The sequence below is a fragment of the Atractosteus spatula genome, chromosome 16 (genome assembly GCF_055471065.1).
Source record: "Atractosteus spatula isolate fAtrSpa1 chromosome 16, fAtrSpa1.hap1, whole genome shotgun sequence".
NCBI lineage: Eukaryota > Metazoa > Chordata > Actinopteri > Semionotiformes > Lepisosteidae > Atractosteus > Atractosteus spatula.
Window position 1 is genome coordinate 13,487,373 of NC_142721.1, and position 22,990 is coordinate 13,510,362.

Below are 22,990 nucleotides of genomic sequence, written 5' to 3' on the forward strand. Positions count from 1 at the left end.
TTTAAACTAATTTTCTTGAGCTGACTAAGCAGAGGTCCCAACAACCTTAGCTCTCAAGTGTTGTGATGATAATCTATCACCACCAGGCAATTACACAATTGGCATCCAGATGTCCCAAGCGCCTTCATTCATACGTCCTTGTACTTTAATACAATGAACGGTACATATGGAATAGCCACATCTGTGGAATTTTGAAATACATTTACACAATCAGCCATAAAAAAACATTTATTGGGAGTGCAAACACTAATACACTTTTTCCCGTCTAATATACTATACAAGTTGTATGTTATTTATGTGTTAAAATATCTTGAATTGACACAGATTCTTATTTTCCATCAGAAAGTACTGTGAGAGAAGGACAGCCAATGCATGATGTCAGACTAGCAGACGAGAACTGGAGAAGGAGCTTGATGAATTGGGCTCTGCCCAGTGACAAAGCACAGTGGTTGAAATGGATTGGTCCAGTTTATTAATGTCATAGTCATTTCATTCTTAATGCTCTTCACCTGAGCTCTCTTTTTGAGAAGAATATGAGCAAAAATGGACCTTCCATGAACAACTGAATAATCAGTCATACTTTAAATTGAATTTTATTCTACAAATAAATTCTGTATATAGATTATATATATTCCAAATCTTCCATCATATCAATCTAATAGAATATAGACATATAATAAGAGTGGACTTTCATATAACCTGATTTGATATAAGCAATTTTGTTTTTCTTTTTAAGACAGCAGCTGAATGACAAGCAGGGTTCTCTACAGAAATGAAATTCTTGAGAAGTGGACTCTCATAATCCTGCTGTCTGTTCTAAGATTTTTTTCTGAATTTGGAACAGATGTTGGACATGTGGCTGCCGTGTGTCACACGCATGTCATGGACTGATCGTCGGATTGTGTGTGGTTGCTTGCGTTATGCAGGATCAGGTCAGGGACCGATGAGGATAGCATCATGACCTACACTTCTATAGGAAAAGAGTCCATGTCACATGTTGATATACATTATTAAAATCAGAGTATACAAGGACATAATATCTACAGGAACCTTTACAACAAAGTACAAGACAGTTCTCTTGTAGATATTACTGTGCTGTCTTAAAGGTTAGGTGTTCTAAGTGTAAAATTTGAGAACTTTTACAGCATTCTAGGGAGAATGCATCTCTATATACTGTGAATATTCCCTCCGTCAACACAGACCAGCACACTTGGAATAGCCAGGGATATTGTTCACAAAGTGGTGGCTGATTTGTACTTTCTGCTGTCCATTATCAGAAAGCCCCTTATTCCAGGTTAGTTCTGTCCCTGGAGCCTAAACTAGAAGCACAGGGTGTTAGACAGGACGACCCTCTGAACCGCATGCTGGTCTGTCACAGAGGGCACACTCACTCACAGAGAGACGATTTCGAAACACCAGTTCACCTAGCCGGCATGTCTGGAGGAAACTGGAGCACTTAGGGAAAACGTCACACAGACACGGAGGGCTGTGAGAGCAAACTCCACACCATAATCAAACCCTGGACCCAACAGCATTTGAGGCCACAACATGAACCACCATGTCACTGTGCCGCCTCCTGTAGTTTATCCCAAATGGAAAATCCTGGACAGCAGTCCATGCTGATGAATCAGGATTTGCAGAATATGGAATCTTTTCAGAGCTACAAACTGTTGCCTTCTAGTTTCCAGTTATTCCAAAATATGGAATACAGACCTCTTACACAATTCATTTGATACTACTCTACTGCTCCACTACTACAGTGCCCTGGCAGAATAAATTTAGCATCACTGACATATATAAATAACATAGAGCTGGTGGCTACCAGGGCTGTTGGCGCAAGTGTGATATGGCTTGCTCATTCAGAACTTCCCATGGGTCTGAAGGAGCAAATGATTGTATTTGAGAAAATACCCTGGAAATTAGTGAGCAGTCAAGGCTAGGGGAGTACGTCTGGTGATACATCGGGCTCCCACTGTGCATTTTAGCCTTGGTCTCATATTCACAAAGGACAGAATGTATTTTGGGAGATTGTGCTTATTGCCCAGCTTACACCCTGTTAACCAGACACTGTACAAATGTTCATTTTATTCTCCTATCTATCAGGGCACTGTAGCTCTTTTAAAATCTCATTTTCAGAACTATATCTGCCTTTCTGACACCCTGTAGATTGAACACAGCCTTAAATATTTAACACACAACAATATTCTGTAACCTCTATGCACAAATCAGCCTAATGCTTTGGTAGCTGAAGTGCTGTGATATTTATGAGATCCGCCATTTACATATTTAAAATACTGCAGGTTTATTCCGCACAATTAACATTTTGACCTTTGCTCACCAGGAACAATTAAATAAATTAACTTCTGGTTGTAGATTTTTATATAATGCTTCGTTGAGTAAAAATAATGAGATATTTGCCTTAATTTGAGGAATGCTCATAATATATTATGTATAGAAAGTCATTCCTGATAGAAGTACAATTCCATGGGATTGAAAAGACAGGGAAACCCTAATGAACTGCTGCCATTTTCATCGGAATGCCTTTATTCTAATTCCTGTGATCTCCATCTTTCGACTGTGTACGAAACATGTTCTCTGGATTTTATCTGTGTCATTCTTGACCGCATTAGTGTTAGCCTAACACTTATTTGTAGTGATTTGCACTATATGGAATGACACCTTCCTTCTTTTTCCTGATAGTGGATTATCCATACAGCACTGGAAAATCCTTGCTCTGAGCATATTTTGCGTCACACTTTTTTACCATTAGTCCTGTAGTTAATAACGGGCATCATTAAGGTAAACCCTACGAGCCCCACCTTGTCTGAAAGCTCATCCTGACAAATTCCAATCCCACGAGCTGCTTGTGCAAACAGGACCCGAACTTGTTTCCGCAGGCGTTAACCAGAGATTCCCTCTCCCTGTCCCCCTCCTGCCCGCAGGCTTCCAGAGCGGACACCTGCCCATGAGGGCTTCAACTCCACCATCACTGAATACTGTACGGAAAAGACAAGAATGACAAATCTAGCTGCATGAAGTGTGCATGAGGGACACACACCTACACTTCAAGCCGATGATGGGTTTGCAGAGGGCCGAGACTCTGTCATGGAAAGTAAAAGGTTGTAGGTCAAGGGCGTGCGTGGTGTGCTTCGGGTATAAAACTACCGATAGAGTTAGGCTAATGTTTTTGCTCTGCTCGTTTTGAATGTCCATGGCCATCACTGTGGAATGTGAGTTTAGCTCCCAATGGGGCTCTCTCTCTCCTTCCCTCTTCCTTCTTTACCCGTACAGAGGATGCCACATGGCAATCTGCTTCCTGGGGTTGTTGAGCATCTGCTGCCAGTGCTGCAGCCCCGTGCCGCTGGCCTGCAGCCCCAGGAAGCACTGACCCAGAGACTGCTGCTCGGCGGCGCCGGCGCCGGCCTGGTTCAGCACCTCCAGGTCCAGGCAAGACTTGGACAGCAGCTCGTGGGGGACCTCGAACATCATCATCTCGTTCCACACGGGGTTCATTTTGTGCTTCACCCTCCGCGTCTGCTTCTTCTTCAGCTTGGTGGACTGGTGCTTCAGGGCCAGCTTCACCGAGATGTCTGCGGAAACAAGGGGACGTTGCCTCACATCGTGCGCGGGGCGAAAGCAAGCTGGAGCGGACGTGTCTGGGATTTAAGGAAATCCAGGTATGCCATGCACACAGGTCGGTCACTTTCCCAGTTACAGGGGCACTGCTGTCCCAGCTCCTCAGACCAGTAATTAAACAAATTCATTGATGTTATAGAAAAATTGTACAAATTTTGAATTAAGCCCAAAATTGTGAACTTCGTGAATCGTGAAAGTACCATGTTGTCAAAAACCCCTGGTCTCACCACAGGCAGCAGTGAGAGCTCACGAGAATTGTGACATGAAGCAGCCCTTCCTGCTCACTAGTCACTGTAATGACTAGTGTAATGTAATGTGATGTACGAGCGAATAAACACAGGTTGTGCAGCCGACATTTCACTGCAGAAATGTTCCAACGTGATCTGCATGCAGAGTTAAAAAGTAAGTAGTATTTTTCAGCAAAAGTATCTCAAAAATCGAGAGCAATATTTCTACTGGAATAATAACATTACTTTATTAACCCTTTACAATTTCTTGCATTAGGAATTATCTTTTCACATACCCCAGCTTACTCTCCATGAGACACACAGATAGGGAGAGAGCCTGGGGTCAGAGCACAGGGTCTGCCATTGTACAGCACCCTTGGAGTAGTTGGGGTTAAGGGCCTTGCTCAGGAGCCCAACGGAGTAGGATTCCTCTGCCGGCTGCAGGATTTGAACCAGCAACCTTCCAGCCACAGGCGCAGATCCTTAGCCACAGAGCCACCGCTCTGCCAGTGGATAACAGAGGTGTATTGACAAGCTTCACCTTACCGGATGTTTTCTTGCCTGGTTCTGAATCACACAATATGGTGTTGCGCATATGCCTAGAAATTGTCTATGTTGTGATGGATGGAGTGATGGATGGAGTCAGAGTAACATACCTATGACGTCTTTCAGCTTGTCAGACTGCAGGCCACGTGCCTTCATGACCACCACTCCTAGCCTGTTTGCGGCCGGCAGGTAGCTGATGGACAGCAGGATCTCTCCCACTGAGGCGCTCAGCTCCTGGAAACACAAGAGTGCCTGGTTACCTGTGGGGCCTGGTCTTCAGTCAGACAGGTTCCAGTTTAACAGTGATCTCCGCCACCCGCCGAACACCTGTGAACTTGCAGTGCTGTCAGTGAGAGACCCAATTTTACTCCTCCCATCAATGCTGGCAAGTGTAATAGGAGCCACAGTGCAAAAATGGCTGAATAGCAAATCTGATAGATGGTACCATACATGAAGGTGTATGTTGGGAGTATGTAAAAAGAAATACAGTGCCTTCATAATATTGTCAGTCAACAAAACATGGGAAACTGTGTTAACTTTACATTCCATTTGGTTCTAGTCAATAGATATTCATTGATGAATATTCATTCTCTTAGTAAGAGGCAACATTGTTTTTATTTTGAATTTCAGTGATGTTCAATTCACATGAATCCGGCTGCAGTCGTTTAAAGGTGTTACTGTATGTTCCGATTTGAGACCCTCCTCCGTTTTGAGACATCATCCGTAAAAAAAAAATGTAACAATGCAAACCATTTCACCTTTGTTTTATGTAATCAACGTGTAGACAGGAAAGAAAAAAGGAGATGTAGAAATGAATACTAGTCACCTTGACAGCAGCCCACAGTCATGACACTGTGACTCAGAGATAACGATTTCAATATGATGAGCATCAAAAAGTCATTTCTCTGCTCTGGGCAGAAAATCTAAAACACTGTAGCTTTTGTTCTGTTGCTTTTCTTTTCACTAAGTTAGAATCCCACTAACTTACTAAGGCTTTCAGTGTCATTAAGACTGTTCCTTGGAAAAGGTTCATCAAATTAGAAGCACAAGTTACAAAGTTCTAGCCTTCAAAGGCAAACTTCTTTAATGAAAGGTGTAATTTCTGATGAGAATAATAATAAACACAGCTCGTTACAGCAGTGCCTCAGTTCTACATCTCACTTTTGCTAAGTTAGTTTTGCTTACTTGTCTTGAGTGGCCTCTGGAAAATGGACTTGAACCAGGAACCTCCCAGTAGCAAAGCCCTGTTGCCCTTAACCCCTAGAGCACCTGGGTCTCCTTTGAAAGCCTCTCTTTTTGAAACAGTGAGGTTATCGGTTTAAAATCTGTCTGGCCACCCCACTTCCACCCCCAATCTGTGGTGGTCAAGCAAGGTGAACAGATGATAGTCCTCTTCTTCCCCTGAATCCTCTGACTCAGCTGTGGGACTTGCAGTGTCTCTTATTCTAATAGAGTATAGGTGACTTATAAGTTTCCATAGATACATCCCGATTCTCTGTTGGAACATACAGGTTTCTCCAGAGAAATGAGACATAGCTGTAGAAATGTTTAGGTTGTATTCTTACGCACAATGAAGGAGGAGCCACATCCTAGCCCTGGAATGGACAATTTGGCTTAGTCAATCAGCCTATCAGCATGTTCATAAAAGAAAGGAAGAAGTCCCAACACCTAGAAAAAAACTCTCATCAAAGGGGACAAGATGCTCCACTCAGGAATGCTCAGAATTTAATCCACTGGGAGGCTGTTACCATTACCAGGCTCAATGGTTGGGACACTGTCGCCTAATACTGGCAGGAGCTTTTCATGCCTTCTGACTGTGGGGGTGGAAGTGGCCACAGCTGTGTACGGCAAAAAAGGCACCAGTCACTCATGAAGAACAAGATTCCAAACCACTCGAGGTCTGTCTCGCGGCACTCAGTCAATGTGTCCTGCGATTTTATGGCCCAAATTAGCGGCGTAACGAAAGGAGCTGCTTGGCTGGCTTTTATGAAGATCATCTCGCGAAAAGCCGGCCCATAAATATTTCAGCGTTTCACCCAGTCGAGCTGTGATCACGGCTGAGCTGTACATCAACACTGGAGGGGCAGATCAATGCTGGAAGGCACAGAGCCGGCAAGGCTCTCAGCAAGACTGCTGCTCCTTCTCCCTGGTCCCGCGTTAATGGAGGGCAGGGGAAAGTAAATCGGTTCGCGTGTTTTTCAAAATACAGTTTTCTGTTTAAAAAAATCTTCTCCACCCTCCTTGCTCGGTGGACGCCAGCAATTGTGGTGCTGTCAGGTTCCTGCTCATCACTGTTTCCCGTTTTAGGTTAAGACATCTTGAAATGTAGGAAAAAAAAGACCTTAGCAGTCATCCAGCACCAATGCTGTGAACTGAAAAACATGGCATGGTGTTCGTCTATGAACATATTGGTTGAATTAGGAATTCCTGCATGTCACATTGAATGAATTACAAGTGGGCACAGAAGACAAACAAACAGAACCACTGGCCTCAGATGGCCTGTCATTAGAATTCCAATAACCTGGAGGAAAAGCGTGATGATGTGTAGCTGTGTCTCATTGACTGCCAGCAGTTCATAAAGAATCTCAGGCCGAATGATGAGCCAGGCTTTGACGCAGCTGAGCCTGTGATGGACAGAGCCCACCGCACTGTTAGTAAGAAACAAAATGACCAAAAAAAGCTTGCTTTTGTATATCAAAGAGCATCACAATCTCTTTGATTTAGCAGCAATCGTAGAAAAAGACATTTCCATTTTAAAAAGTGATTTGTGACGACTTGTCGCTGCGATTGCATTCTCTTGGGAGTTCATTTAGGATGTTTGTGGGACATGCATAATCAGCAGTCTCAGGAATGCCTAAAGGATTTGATATCTGAATTACTTGCTCCAATAAGCCCAAACTTTTCTATGCATGCAGGGAGGGAGGACTAGACAGATGAGCAGATTGAGAGACAGACAGGCAGATGGACTCCCAGCTCACATCGTGATCGTATTTCTGTCCTCTCACTCTCCCACACAGACAGCGTTTTTCAAGCGATGCCAGTTACGCAGGAGGGAGTCTTGCAGCACCGAGCTGTGAGGTAAGCAGATCCTCTCGGAGGGAGCTGGTTTTATAAATAAACCATCGCGCTCCTCAGAAATATTGTAGGAGGATAATGAAAAATTGACAAGGCTCGGAGTTTAAGAAAAGCCCTCGTCTGTTCTGTGCACCGGCCTTGCCTTCCCATCTGCTTCCCTTATTGTCATCGTGACTGTGGTTGCCTGGCCACCTTCTTTTTCAAGAGAAAAAGTCAAAAGTATTTCTCTTTTTTCAAACCGACTTATAAATCATTCATGCCCTTCCTTCTGCAGAAAACACACAGAGCCTCTCAATTTGGAGATGAAATCCCTTGACTGCAGCCCTATGCTGTCTCTGTCTCTCTGCATCCTTCTTCAGCTTTTCTTCTCATCTTTTTTCGTATATTTCACCCCCAATGCACACACACTCACATCCCACCACACTCCCACCCCCTCCCCACCCTGTCCCTGGCAGACCCAGTGTTTTCAGCATCCCTGCCAGCTCTTTCACTCTCCTGGGTCCCTGATGACGCAAATTCCTCTCGCTAGCACCATCTTCTACGCAACACAAAGGCAGTGTGCTTCTGAAAGCTGAACCTCTCTGCCTTCACCTCCTCCAGCCGGCTGCTGGGTCCGGTGACGAAGATGTGCATTCCAGAAGCAGGGGAAATGAGCTTCATCAGAGCAGTGCACAGAAATCTTACAAGTCCTGCTCGGTCTATTTGTTTGCTTTTATGTTTAATCGCCGCACACAGAAGCACAGGAGGTCCTGCACTAATTCCAGCTGGGGAGAGAGGACTGCAATCGCTCAAGGAGACAGGACGCTCCTGGCCCTTCTCCCCAGTGTCCTGAACATGGCATTACAGGAGGTTGCTATTCTGCTGGCGCCGTGAGTGCAGCGATTTAACCCTTCAAAGGTACACTGCTATGTGCAGTTCATTTGGTCTCCGAGGTTCAAGAAAGTAGGGTTCTTGTGTTTCTTTTTTTCTCTTTTCAGCATGGAATAAACCTTTACTTGTTCCTTTGCAGCCTATGCATGCTGACACAGCTCCCTAGTTGAACTACTTTTACCCCACCTTATACTACACCAATACCCCCCCTCCCAGCATTTCCATAATAAAGGCATAAAACAAAATTGAACAGTTAAATAAGTCAATACATCAATCCCTCAATTCCATTTCATTGTTTTAACTGCCATAGGCGAGCAGGATTCCAAAGACAGCCTGAGTGATTATTGATGATTGATGGTTGATTATTGATAGTTTGTTATTGATGATTGATTGTTGATTATTGATTATTGATAGTTTGTTATTGATGATTGGTTGTTGATTATTGATTATTGATAGTTTGTTATTGATGATTGATTGTTGGTTGTTGGTTATTTCACAGCCCATGAAGAGATCAGCCCTGGCCCATTCTGACCCCCAGAGAGCTAAAGTATTTGGATTTTCATGAGAGAGACGGGGTACCTGCTTAGGACGCTGGAGGTCGACCCAGCAGTCGGCGTCCGAGAGCATCCCCACATCGGCCAGTTTGAATCTCACCACGCCCAGGTTGGCCTGCCTGGAGAAGCGGTCGCAGCTGTACAGGGACAGGGCGATCTCCCCTTCCACCTCGTAGCCCTCCGGCAGCGGGAAGCCCAGGGGCTCCTCCCAGAGGACGTGGGGTGTCAGGCGCCTGATGGACGTCTGGGCCTCCTTCCTGCCCGTCTTGGTCGTCATCAGCCCCACGATGTAGCCGTCAGTCCCCGCCTCCACGCTCACGTGCTCCGCTTAGTGAGTTAAAACAACAGAGCAATTCAGTGCTCGGCTGGCAGGTTTGAAAGGTTGAAGATCTGCGCTGCACAGAGAAAAAGGGGGTGCTTTTTAAATAAATCCTTTAAATACCATCCTCTGTGGGCTCTCCATCCATTCCTATGTGCATTGATTTAACTAAATGTAAAGGTTTAAACCTCAAACATAATATCGACAAGTAAGGCTTAGAAAGAAAAACAATGATAGGAAACTTCAGGTCTGGTGGGTATAAAACCACAAACCAGTCATGGACAGAATAATTAGGATAGCATTATTGCTACCATGTTGTTTGTGTATTGTCTCTCATTCCAGTGAAGAATAACAATTAATAATTACTACAAAATATCAGGGCAGAGGGTTGCACTGAAATGCAAATGTGTTTAGCCCAAACAATTACAACAGGCAGCTAGTTCCCTGTGGCCACAAGACCAGAAACCTCAATTCATTTCCCCCTGAAACCCAAGTCTCAAGCTAAGCACACCCCAGAATGACAGGTTAGATCTGTCCCAACCCTGCAGTCGCTGCAGAAAGAGATTCTCTGGAAGAACACAATGATCTGACTTGCCTGTGGGTTAATGCTGCATGGGGAATACAGGAGTGTGCTGAAACAGACTTAAGTGCTTGTCTCACTGACTTCTTCTTGTCAGTGCTCATATAAATCTTAACCTCTGACAGTGTGGCGCAGGCTCTGGTCAAGCAGCTAGACTGTGCCTACATTTGTGAAAAAAGTCAGTTTGAATCATGTGGACTTTTCTGTTTTGGCTTGCTTGTGTCTTTGTTATAATTAGAAAGCTCTCTGCAGACAGTCAACAAGATGTGCCCAGGAGTCCTGTGATTATTTCCAAGAGCACTTTTCTTTTTGCTGTCAAGTACTGCTGCTGTCTCGTTAACTCACTAGAGAGAGGAGAACGTTTTCAACATGAAACACCTGGTGAAATGCTGCTCACACTCATATCTTATGGAGTGCAAGCAGTCATTAACAAAAATGCAATAATCAGATGGTTTGTGAGCAGGCTTTAACCAAACCTTTGGAAATGCATTATTAAATCTGAAGCAAAGCTCAATACTAAGAAACAACCACTGACATGAATCAAATGAAATTATATTTAGAATTTCATTATGATCTACTCTATGTATAGTAACTTTGACCTATTCTCCCACATCTATGTTCTTCTAGGTTAATTCTAAATTTAAGTTAATATTTGGTAAATGATGGTCCTGAAAGAGTCTTGATTTAAGAAGTAATCCTAATGAAGTTTATAGGTGCTACAACTCAGACGAAAGGCAATATATCTCCATGTCTCATATCAAGCTCTTTTTAGAGATTGTTAGGCAAACAGAAATGACATTAAAAATTTCTTCCTCTTAGGTCCTAGTGCTCAATATGTCCCTTTCTGAGCAGTATGGAATATTATAATCAGTGCACTTCTGGGTGACTAAAGAACTGACGCAAGAGAGCTGGCTGTTATCTGCAAAAGCAAAGAGCAATAAAAAATTGAATATGAAATGAAGATGCTTTTAAGCACACCAAGAGAATGTGAGATTCCTTCCCCCTCTGCATAATATTAAGTAAGAGCAAACCAAACCTTGGTTAGCAATCAATAAGAGATGAATGCCTGTTTTAATAGGCCCTAGCAGTAGACTGTAGATAAGTACATTTAACAAGTCTGAACAGCTTACACCAACAATCAAACACAGACCCCAAAAAAACAAAGTTTTAAATTCAGTCAAATGTGTCTATGAGCTAAATGAGCAATGTTTATGTTACCGTTTACTTGATTGTTTGCAATTATCATTTTTTAAAAGCTACAACTTGTCCTGATTAAAATATAATCCTAATTTGCATTAAATACCAGTTGAGAGAGTTTAGCTGTAAAGAAAGTAGTTACAACTGATTATTTATTCAGTCAGCATGCCATGCAAATTAGGACAGCAGTTTGAAGCCAAATATAAATGACTGCTCTATATAAAGAAGGCCACAGATGAAGAAATATACTTGGGATGCTTTTTATTTTTTAAAACTCTTGTATTGTCTGTTGTATTGTCAAGCCCCAGCTGGTAATTTGGTAGCAATATGAATTTAGTAAAGGCTTTAGCACTCACTTTTAAGGTTAATTTAATTCACTTTCAGGAAAACCTTGACATCCTGCGCTGTGTTTGGGGAGTATGGGGGCAGGTACCAAGCCTAGAGTCATTGCTATCAAAGCCTAAATACAGTCTTTGCTTCAGTTGAAGTATACTGTGGAATGGTACTGTAAATGTTTATATTAATAATGGGCTTTGTAGAAGCGCTGTGGAACAGATGAGTGAGCAATGAAGTTTTAACTGTGGAATTGCACACAGTGTGGAGAAATTAATGGAGCCCAGATTTTCAAGTGTGTGAAGCTTCTCTCTGAAAGACATTTTAAATCACAGGCTGAATTGTTTCCTTTGGCCAGATTCGTGCCAAACAACCGTTTGAAATTAGGGAACACAGGGCACTATCTCATCTAACTCTTTGTGAATAAAAGAAAGGTAAATTGATACTTTATCCACAAATATTGGATACTGGGTGTCCTTTAGCTGTGCTGCAAATGTACATCTGGTAGAAGTCACAGAAAAACAGTGTATTTAACTGTTTTCTTAGACTTTGAAAGCCAGAATAATTTAGGATTTCTGTCAACTGTTTACCTGTAAATAAAGACAGAATAATCACTTCAAAAGAGATATGAGGGCATTTAAATCTTAATACTCTGTACTCTGTGCATCCTGGTTCAGTTGTGCTGGACACAGTGTCCCTGTAACTGTTCCAGGTAAAGATGATTGATTTAGGTGTGCATTTAGATGCAATTCAGCAAAGCATTAATCCACACTTACAGTATGGAAATACAGGTACAGCAGACAGACATTAAATGCACATGTGCATGTGAAACATACTGACTCTGCTGTGGGCAGAGATGCTCCTTACCTTCAATGACTGTGACCTGCAGCTCCTTCTTCTGGGTGTGGTAGGTCAGGGAGAAATGAAGTTTCGGATTGAGCATGGAACTGCTCGTTTTCATCTCACCCTTCGCTTCCTCGGAACTAGGAATGCCATCGATGGAGTCTGGAATTCATTGTTTATAAAAATAAATGGTCATGAGCTCAATACATCCAGTTCCCAAACCTTGGGTAAGTGTGGGACTTGGATCCCGGGTGAGATGTTCCCGAAAAAGCTTCCATTTCAGGAACATCATGGATATCATGGGCAGTGTCCATTGCAGAGCTCTCTTTCAATGAACTTGTTCTTAAAAGACCCAGGCACACCTGGGCCCAACACCAGCAGCAGTAGCACACAGTGTAGGTGGAATCATAGCCTCACATGCATTTGCAAACTGAAGAACTGCTACAGTAGTTGTTTCAGAAAAATGTATAAAGAAAATATTGTTGAGGTTGTGTTCACCCCTATTCACTGTGGAGGGCCCTTCTAATCACTTCTCTGCTTCCTGCCCAGTGCACTCACTCAAGCTCCCCTGTCCATGTCCTGAAACAGTTGTAACAGTTACAGGATCTTCCCCAAGGCTCAGGAGATCATGAACCAGTGGGCCGGGCAGAGATGAATGAATGACAGATGCTAGCAGTGTAAGTACCAGGCCCTACTTCGATGATGAGGTGTGAATACAATCTTTTCTTTTTTGGAGACCTGAGACTGTCTGTTGTCCTTTATTTCTTACGTAGAGGATCAAGAATAATAATATAATAACAGGAAGTCAGTATAATAATAAGAAGTCAGCTCAGTGAAGTTATGAAATGAGTTTATTCTTATGGAAGGCCTTTCCCCAGTGCCAAAAACAGGAATACAGACTTCTGTAGCTATGCTCTAAAAAAAGTCATTCTTGAGGGCCTTTTTTATAAGCTAAAGAATGCACCAGCCAGCCTCATGTGTCACCATTAAATGCCAAGATAAGGGTGAAAACAGAACATAGATTTAATCACAGAATATACAGTAGCAGGATATTGGTGGTGCAGAACGCCCTGCAGGTGATGTTCACTTGCACTGCTGGTATGTTTTTGTATGTTTCTGTGTGTGTAAAACCTAGCTGCTTTTCTGAGAAATCAGACAATAAAGTCTTATCCTATCGCAACATTTTAGGCGCCTGTCACAGAATGCATATTCTAACGTCCAACGGTACGAGAAATTCACAAAGTCAGCCAAACCGGTTACAGAGACAGAGACCAGCAGTGGGGCACACCCACAAAACTGGGCTCTAAGGGGTTCGGCTCTCCGGGTGAGACACCTGCGCCGCTGGTGGGAGACTGGGACCTGCGCACACCGCCGTGCCACACGGCCACCTGCCGCAGCCGTTCATTGCCGGGCGCGTTGCGAGCTCCTCCGCTAACGCACACCGGAGGAGAGACGCCTCTCTCGCCGGGCATTGACTTCCGAGCGCGTCGCTTCGCGTTAGCCTGAAACCTCCTGGGCCGACCTAACGGAAAGCCGGGGTCTGACAGACGAATGCGGTGCTTTTCTGAATTTGCATTTTGGTCAGACGGATTACAGATTTCACTCGGGCCTGAGAGAAATGTGTTCTGCGTATATAAGAAATCACAGATGGCAAGGAAATCGCAGCCTGTTTTTTTCTCTGAATTGAAAATTCCTTTAGTAAGGAATTCGGGCGTGAATTGATTCGTGCACGTTTTCTTTATTTGGTTCCCATTTAAAATGCCACTTTTTTTTATCACAACAGCTCTTGTTTGCTTTCACCATGTACATTCAGTTAATTAGTTAATTAGAAGCCTGTGGTAATAAAAAAACTAATTAGAGAATAGATACTGTAGAAAGTGATTCACCTGTAATGATACGATTAGCTCTTCATTATTAAGCAAATTATCATGTCATAATTGATAGATTTTTTCTTGTATAGGATATCCTCAGTAGACTTAAACTCTGTCAGTGCCATACTGAGGAATGGAACAACACAACAGTCTAAATTACATTCAGCATAATTTCCCTCACTGCTCCGTAAAGATAAACTGCAATTTTTGGTAATTGCTGGGAGCTTCTTACAGTAGACGCTGAGACGTCTAGTGTCTTAATGATATTGTAAAAGATGAAATGGCAGAGATAAAAAAGTTAAAACAGAAAATGAATTACGTTCAAAAGAATTAGAGGGAATTTGCTCTTTCCCTGTTGTGTTTTTTTTAATCACTAGTGCATCCACTCCTATCTGATTTACCTTGCCTGGGGATGATAAAGACCTCTTCAGATCCCTCCGTTGCTAGGTTACCGCGGCCTGGTTCTGCAGTGTTCTCAGACGTAGACTCGGCTGCTGTCTCTAAGGTGTAATCTGGGTAATTAATCACTTCTGGGGAGGTGACCACCGGCTTCGGCTTGTAAATTTTGGGAAATTTCAGCAGAGTCCTCGGCTGTATGGGCTCCGTTGATTTTTTGACGATGAACTAGAAAACAAACGACACCCCAAGACAGCAGGCACAGGAGAGAACAAGATGGATCAATTTGAATACTTGCACTCGTTTTTCACAAATAGATGCTACAGCCTCCGTGTGAATATCCCATATTCCTGTTTTAAAAAAGACCAAAAATGTTTGAATGCGTTTTATTCAATACTTCTGTGAAATGGGACAGTGTTCTCATCCTATGCTCGAGACGTCTCTGGTGAAGAATATGAATATTGAATGGAAATAATACATTTTACTTTTCCATTTTTGAATTCACCTTCTTAAAGATAAAGACTTCAGTAGCACGCAGCTTCTAGACCATGCCTTTCCAGAACTACTATCCACAGATCTAAGATGTTTTTTCAAATCTTTTTTATGAAAGTGTGGTTAGAAAAAGGAGAGGAAACGGCGTATTTAGGGCAGGAATCAAACTAATAGAGAGAAGTCATGTTGCGTAGATGTACACTGTAATACCACTAATCTGGAGCGCTAATAAGAGTCATTCTAAAGGCCTCAGAGGTTCAGAGAACTGCTGATGGGCAAAGCAATTACAGGGATGTGTTCAATCGCAATAATTGGCTTAATTACCGTTTGCTCACAAGATGAATTTGGTTGTTGTGTAAGGATCTATTTCTGTCGTGCTATTGAGATTTCATCAATAAGATCCATTATAGTGCAAATGATGCCAGTCTTTTTTTTTTCCCTCAACAAGTCAAATTTTCTCAGTTCCATACAATTAAGACAACAGTGTGAAGCAGGATGTACAGGAATCATTGCTCATATTCTGCTGATGCGAAGATTGAGATAAATTCACTGTAGCGCTTCCTCCTAATGCTTTACTTACTGGAGCTGTCTCGTCCATAATGTGAAATCACCTCAATACCTTTTTCTTCAACTGGATTAACATCGACCCGAAATGTATATTGACGTTTTCACTTGCGAATTGCTGCCGATGGGGATTGATTCTGGAAGTGCCTCCACTCTGCCCTCAGCCCTGACAAGGGCCTGATGTTGAGGTGTCGTGGAACGAGAGCCGTTTTCTTGTGCTTGTCAAATTACAAAGGGAAATTTATTGGATAAACTTGGAAAGGGGATAGAATAAGAAAATGTTTTTCAAAACCTTGGGCATTAGATGGGTGAATGGCTTTCGGAAGACGATAAACTGCTGTCAAACATTTCTGCTTTTGGTGTATATATATATTCTATATACTGTAATCCAACGCTTCTGTTTTCAAAAATCAAAGTATTATCAAAACTGTGTCAGATTTGCTAAAGGTAAAGTGACATCTGGCTTAACTAGAATTAGAGCTGGAGTTATGAGAGCACCTCTGGACAGAGTAAGAATTATATGTGGCACAAATGTGATTCAGAAAATAACTTTCTGAGACTTTTGCAAGACTCTTGAGTGCTCAAGGAAATCATGAAGGACACCACTGCCATTTCATGTTTCTTACAGTCAGAGCTGTGAGCCAGTTCAATGTTACCTGAAACGGACATTCAAGTAGAGAAAATGGCACTGCGATTGGAATGTTCAGTGTTTGCCTCTGAATTGCCTGGTGTAAAAGCAAACAACTATATGCCTAATGTTTGCAAGTCTTCCCTCCCATTGTTCTCACAGAAACACTGCGTCCTTGCCCTCTCTCACCTAAATCCCTCTCCGGCAACAAGTATCTGCCAATGCTGAGTGCAGAGATAATGCACAGTATTTGCAGGGATTGTGCTGATGATATGTCTGCTCTGTAATATCTATCCATTTTTAACTGGAGGGTGGAGGCCAGCTCTCTGGAGCGTTTCCTTCTTCCTGACAGCGAAGCAGGAGTGCAGCTCTAGGTTTGTGCTATTACAGTGCGTTTTCCTCACACTAGGGAATGCTGTTTAATTACCCTCTAGGTTTTGCTGCTACTGTATATTTCAATGCTTCCAAAACCTTTATGAATCTCAGGGGGATATAATGGCTAATGTATGCTCCCAGAGAGTACAGAGCATCGCTTTTGTAACTGGAATCCAGGCTCGGACATTGATTTCCCACCTATCTCATCATTGTCCTAATGCCTCACTTGCCTCATGAGAAACTTAGGAGCGAGGGCACACCAGCATGGTTTCCTGTAAAGTATTACTGGAGACAAAATGTACTGTCAGGGCTTCTGCACTGTTACTGATATTACAATCCATCCACCCATTCTTTACTACTTATCTAGTCTTTGTGTAAATGAAATGCAATTTATATACTGACAAGTGTCAGGGTGCGTTTGTAACAGTAGGAGCCACCAGGCCCTCCTCAGCTCTTGCCAGAATGTCTGGTTTCAAGAGCTTGCATTGCAGTAGAAAATGGTCTTGTACCAGAAACAACCATGACAACAGCGAGTTTCTCAGCATTGCTCAACATTAAAAGCAGGTGTGGGCCTAGTCAGTACCTGGATGGGAGACCTCCTGAGAAAAAACTACTGTCCTGTTTTACTGTTGCCAGACATACTGTATTATTACATCATGGGTTTATCACCCTGCAACTCACAACGGGCAACCCAATGAAGCTCAGCAGGTGTGAGCCTGGTCAGTACCTGGATGGGAGACTCCTGGGAAAAACTAAGGTTGCTGCTGGAAGAGGTGTTAGTGGGGCCAGCAGGGGGCGCTCACCCTGCGGTCCATGTGGGTCCTAATGCCCCAGTATAGTGACGGGAACACTATACTGTAAACAGGTGTCGTCATTCGGATGAGACATAAAACCGAGGTCCTGACTCTCTGTGGTCATTTAAAACCCCAGGGTGTTTCTCAAAAAGAGTAGGGTGTACCCTGGCATCCTGGTCAAGATTTCCCATTGGCCCTTACCAATCATGGCCTCCTAATAATCCCAATCTATGAATTGGCTTCATCGCTCTGCTCTCCTCCCCACTGAGAGCTGATGTGTGGGGAGCGTTCTGGCGCACTATGGCTGCCGTCGCATCATCCAGGTGGTGGTGGAGGGGATCCCCATTACCTGTAAAGCGCTTTGAGTGGAGTGTCCAGGAAAGCACTATATAAGTGTAAGCAATTATTATTGTTATTATTATTATTAAAATCCTTACCAACACATTTTGTACAGGGCTCCAGATTTGCCTGGCTCACCTGCTGAAGTGCACAACACAGGATTACCCCTCTAAAGCCCCAAATCAAACATCATACATTCATATTCACCTGCGCACGCACACAAAATAATAGTAGGAATTGCAGCATATTCTAGAATAGCAACCATGCTGTTTAGAGCAATACGACCCCTGCAAGATGTGTGGTGCTTCCACAGGGGCCAAGGTTAAGAGCTCAAGGCAGGGAAGCTGAAAAAGAAAGTGTTGCGCAGTGTTCCTCCCCCTCGACAGAGCAGGGAGGCTGGGAAGCAGAGAGGAAAATAAAATGGCCCAACCTTTCCCATTTTAAAGAGCAGCCCTAGGCAAAGGGCAGGAATGCTCCCGGGCTGCCCAGGCACACACACAATGCGGGGAGCAAGTGGGGGGGGGTTAGGTCTTTTGTCTCTCTGGCTCCATCTTTTCCTGTCTTCCTGTCTTTTTCATGTAATGTCTGAAGCAGCAACCCCTCACCCCAGGGGGGCCACTAGCACCCAAAGCCAGCTGTCCCTCACACTGCAGCCCTCCGTAAGACAATAGAGAGCATTAAGAATGAAGTTAGAAATCTGCCAAAATGGGTTGCAGTGCTTTGTAGTCACTGTATTGTCCGAGATCAGAGTAAATAACATGCTGTATAGACACCTAGGTTCAGGTAACTTGCTTGTAATGCTACATATCATGGTCATTTGCATGCTGAAAAAGAGCATCTTATCACACGTTCATGTTTCAGGCTGTCAAATATCCCGATATAAAAGGCATTAAATGGTCGCGCAAAAGCTCAGGAATGGCTGTTCGTGTTCCACAGCTGTCCATGTTCATCTGGCACGCTTTCAAGACTTTGAGGAAAGGAGGAAAGAAAACTAACGAACTGAGGGCTGGGACGAAGCCCAGGCTCTGACCCTTCTGCTAGTCACGTGATCTCAAACCCACTACCATTAAAATGTTGAGTTTTTTTATTTGGCCTTTGTGGGCGGTTCAAAGTCTGGGGTATGAGCAGCGCTCTCAAATACACAAATGTCTCATGGGCTTTGTTACACCTGCCTTAAATAGACAACCATGTTACGCAATCAGACTACTTAATTAGCTGCAGAACTCTTATATTTCTAGCCAGGCTCCAAGGTATTTTATAGGTAACTGTCATTTCTACGAAGGCAGTGTTTTGATAAATCAGTTGTAAAACACCTCCGAATAAACCCTATTAACTCGTAAAATAATTAGGTTAATTGTTTAATTGAAAAAGTAGAAGACACTGAAAACCACATAAATTGATTTTGAGATCTCCGTTTAGGTTGTAAGGAATAAGTGAGACTAAGCTGATGGCGTATCGATGATGTCAGTTTATGAAGAATAAATTTAGATGCCAAGCAGCTATTTATTAACAGACTCTTACTCCGTGTGATTCAGAAACTGTGGGACATGGTGGGGGCACTGGGAGAGCACTGAGGAGGAGGTGTCGAGGACAAATATCTGTGACAGCAACTCTGACAGAAAACCCCACAGGGCAGGCGGAAATGCCTAAGTAAGGCGAGGTTATGCAACGGCAGTTTGCACACCGTGTCAGAGGGAGGCTGTCTTGCTCCATTCCCCAAAGAAGGAGCTCCTTGCAGAAGAACATGTGGTACTGCCCAGTGTAGAGACCAGAGTCCCTGCCCTCCAGAGACGGGATTTCAGGCTCACGAGCTGATGGATGGTGCTACTCAACTGAAGCACCCACGGAAAAGTGAGCTGCCTTCCTCATTTTCAAATGCTAAATATAGAACAATTCGCCTCACAATACTCTGATATTCACTGTTAGGAGGCAGCATCGCATTGATCTATCACATTACACCCAAACAAACCAAATTCAAGGTTTCCATTTGGTTTGCTGCTTTTACCATCGTTATTATAAACCCACTACCCAGCAGCAGAAAAAATAGAATTACCTTTTGCTCTATTAGGGCTTGTTAAAAGCAGTAATGGCCTGCTTCAGATGAAAAATGAACTCGCTATAGACATTGTGAGGGGAAATATAGATCTGAAGAGATCATCTTACTTGGTGTACAGTATGTTAAATCAAACTGATAATTTCATTTCCTGCTTTCACACAGAAAATCTAGACTATTTGTGTACAAAAAAAATGCAGCATCTTGAAGCCTCCAGACATACATTTCTTTCCTGAAGAAAAGGGAATATGACTTGAATAACCCTAAATTCCCAAATGCAGGACTACAGAAATGTGAAATGTTTATATAAATATATAAATATTGGGGTTAGATTTACTTTTTGTATATTTCCTGCCATGTGTAAGGAAATAGGCAAATAGTCAGTTCATGAAATTAACAGCCCACCAATGAGATCTCAAAGCAATCCTATCAGAGAACGACAGAGAGAGCCACACTTAACCACAGCCTTTATTCAATTTAAAATTATTATAGTACAATGTGAAGCAAAGGGTGAATAGCAGGAGATTCTTCACAGAGAAAAACATTCCATTGAGCTGCTTGTTGTATTCCAAAATTCCAGATAATATTTTAAAAAGTGCTGTGTTGTGAAGAGATTGATTAAAAAGAATATTTAGTCAAACACGGATTGCCCATTCATTGACACATGATAGCAGCAGTAAGATCTTTTTTTTGTCTAGAATCATCTTTTTGTTTTTTAGTCTTTAACCGCAGAACTGATTCGTTCAGACTCCTAATTTGTTTGCCACACATTACAAAAATAAAAATAATAAAATCACGTCTCTGCTCATAGCTGCACAAACAAAAATGTCTTTGAATGGCCACGGATTTTAAATAAGACATCTAGGGTTAGAGCTCTCCAGGGAATAATCTGCACTGGGAGCTGAACAGTTTGCACAGGGGGTATGTGCGACGATAAGGTTTTCTCAGACAGCAGTCGCCCAGGTGACTGGGTCATTTTTCCATGCTTTACCGCTCAGTCAGCCTCCCGCTGTCTATGCCTCATGTTCCTAGTCTCACTTCGGATTCGATCTTTAAATGCACATTTCTAGCTCTAAACTGGAGATTGCAAGAATCGCCGAATCTGCCAAGAATATCAGGAATCCTTGAAAGAACAAATTGAAAAACAAGAGCAAAAGGCATGTTAAGGATCTGGTCTAAATTCATCTGACAAAAAGGATTTTAAATCACATTTTGCCCTGATATGACAATGCCCTGCATCAGAAGGGGGCTTTACAATTTGACCGTCTTAGCTGGTATGTCAGGTGTTGTGTGACAAAAAAGGAACATACAAGCACAGCATTCTGTTTTGAAATATCATCTATCGATCGGAAAGATGCTTCAAACAGAACTAAGTGTTTGCTTTTTTTCTTCATGTCAATTGAAGAGTCAAAGGTTAGTTCAACAGGAGCGTGTATAGTAAAATCATTAAACTAAACATTTATTGTATTCATATTGGAAAGACTCCCTAAACCTCCAATAATGCCCAATTAACTGATTGCACTTCACTGGGAGAGTTTTTATACAGTATTACCAGACAGTTAATACTCCAGTTTCGGTATTGAAACACAGTGCAGGTGGAACAGGCTGGAGCAGTGTTTTGTGCTACACAAACCTTAACCGGCACATCTGTACTCCTGTCTCACACTGCTTTAATCTGCAACCGTTCAGATGTTGTGTCTCTGATTCACCCCTGTATCTTTACCCAGTGCTAACAGTTTTGCCTGTCACTTCCTAAATTAAAAACCTTGCAGGAACACATGCACAGACGCACGTCCACACAACGCTGTATTTACCAAAGGGTTTACCTGCTGGGCAGAGTGGAGGACACTAGGTTTCGTCTTCTCCGGGTCTGTTTCTGTGTCTTGCTCAGACAGCCCCTTCCTGTAAGACTTGCAGAGAAGTGACAGCCCACATACAGCGAGAATGCCTGAAGCTGTGCCCAGAGTGGCACCCAAGGCAATGATGGGGGTAGAGAAAATCATGCTGGAGCCACAGTAAAAATAGGAGTGAAAATACAGTCTTCTTAGTCCTTCAACCACATCATTAAAAGTCCTCGAACGTCCGCATTAAAATTGGACTGTTTCCATGAGTTTCGACAAGGACGAGCTATAATACTGAGCTGCTCCTGCACTGCTGGGATTCCCTGCTCTGCTCATCCAGCGTGGAAACGGGATATTTCCCTCGGCACGCTGGTGTGGAAAGACGGCGGTTCCTCTCGTCTCCTCTGATGAATCCGGGGAGGAGGAGAGAGAGAGAGAGACGAGGAGCTAGGAGCAGTGCCACTCGCGGCTCGTTCAGAATGAAGGCTGCTTCATTGATGCTGCTCTCACTCCCCTCCTCCCCCTGCCTCCTCTGAGACTCTGATGTGTAAGATCTGTGTGACGTAGCAAAAGGGCAAATCTCATTACAACCATTAACGCTTCGACAGAAAAAACACAGATTTGATATGAACTCTTCATTTTGTTAGAAAAACCTATTCTCTTCTCGTGGTACTGTGACCAGTTCTATTCATACCAATGTCACTAGTGTTAATGTTAAGTATTATTTACATAAACCCTATTTTATTTCAACCATTACAAACCATTTATCCGCCATTATTTTTTCTTTTATTATAACACATGCTTCGGGATTATAAGGAACAAGTTAACTGTGATGGACTCGAAAATGGAACAGCGATCCCAGTGACCCTGCCAGGTGACTGCAGCCTCCATCTTTCTAATCACAACTCCACGGCAGGGACACTACCCCTTCTGCACTCTTTCAGCTTCTCTCTCTCTCCCTCTGCCATTGCTCACAAAGGCAGCTGTCCAGGGACTGCCCCCACTCCCCCCTCCATCCTCTCCCCCACCCCCCTTGACTAGCTCCCTCACTTTCTGCTCTCCTTCCCTCTCTCACTCCCATGTTCCTCCACCACCAGCCTCGGCTGTCGCCTATGGGCGCCGCCTCTGCCCTCTGTCTGCTTCCCCTGCTCAGGGCAGACCTGACCCCACCAGGTCCATTCTCTTCTCAGCCTGCCTCCCCTGGCCCGGCTCTCCTCCATTCTCCCCTCAGCCACGAGCTGCACTCAGCTGAAAATGAATGCAGGAGATCTGAGGTGGCTGTCCCTGTCTTCTTTCAGCTCCTTCTCCCTGCCCTTGCCTCTGCCAAACATTCCTATTCCCTGTCTATCATCCTTCTGCCTACAGGCCTGGTGTGCTCTTCTCCAACCCCTTCTTCCATGTGAATCGCTGCCTCATCAGGGTCACCTCCAAGATCTCACACCTCCACAAACCCTTCA

At 43.4% G+C, this 22,990-nt stretch overlaps 1 protein-coding gene across 1 annotated transcript; it reads right to left on the bottom strand.

Annotated features, from left to right (window-relative positions):
• Positions 1-131: 131 nt before the first annotated feature.
• syt13 (synaptotagmin XIII) lies at positions 132-22,064 on the bottom strand. Its single transcript, XM_088935038.1, has 6 exons — positions 21,519-22,064; positions 14,453-14,675; positions 12,205-12,342; positions 8,934-9,235; positions 4,520-4,643; positions 132-3,590 (listed from the first exon to the last, which is right to left on the bottom strand). The coding sequence occupies exons 1-6, from the start codon at positions 21,693-21,695 to the stop codon at positions 3,280-3,282; spliced, it is 1,275 nt and encodes a 424-aa protein (XP_088791164.1). The 5' UTR covers positions 21,696-22,064; the 3' UTR covers positions 132-3,279.
• Positions 22,065-22,990: the final 926 nt, after the last annotated feature.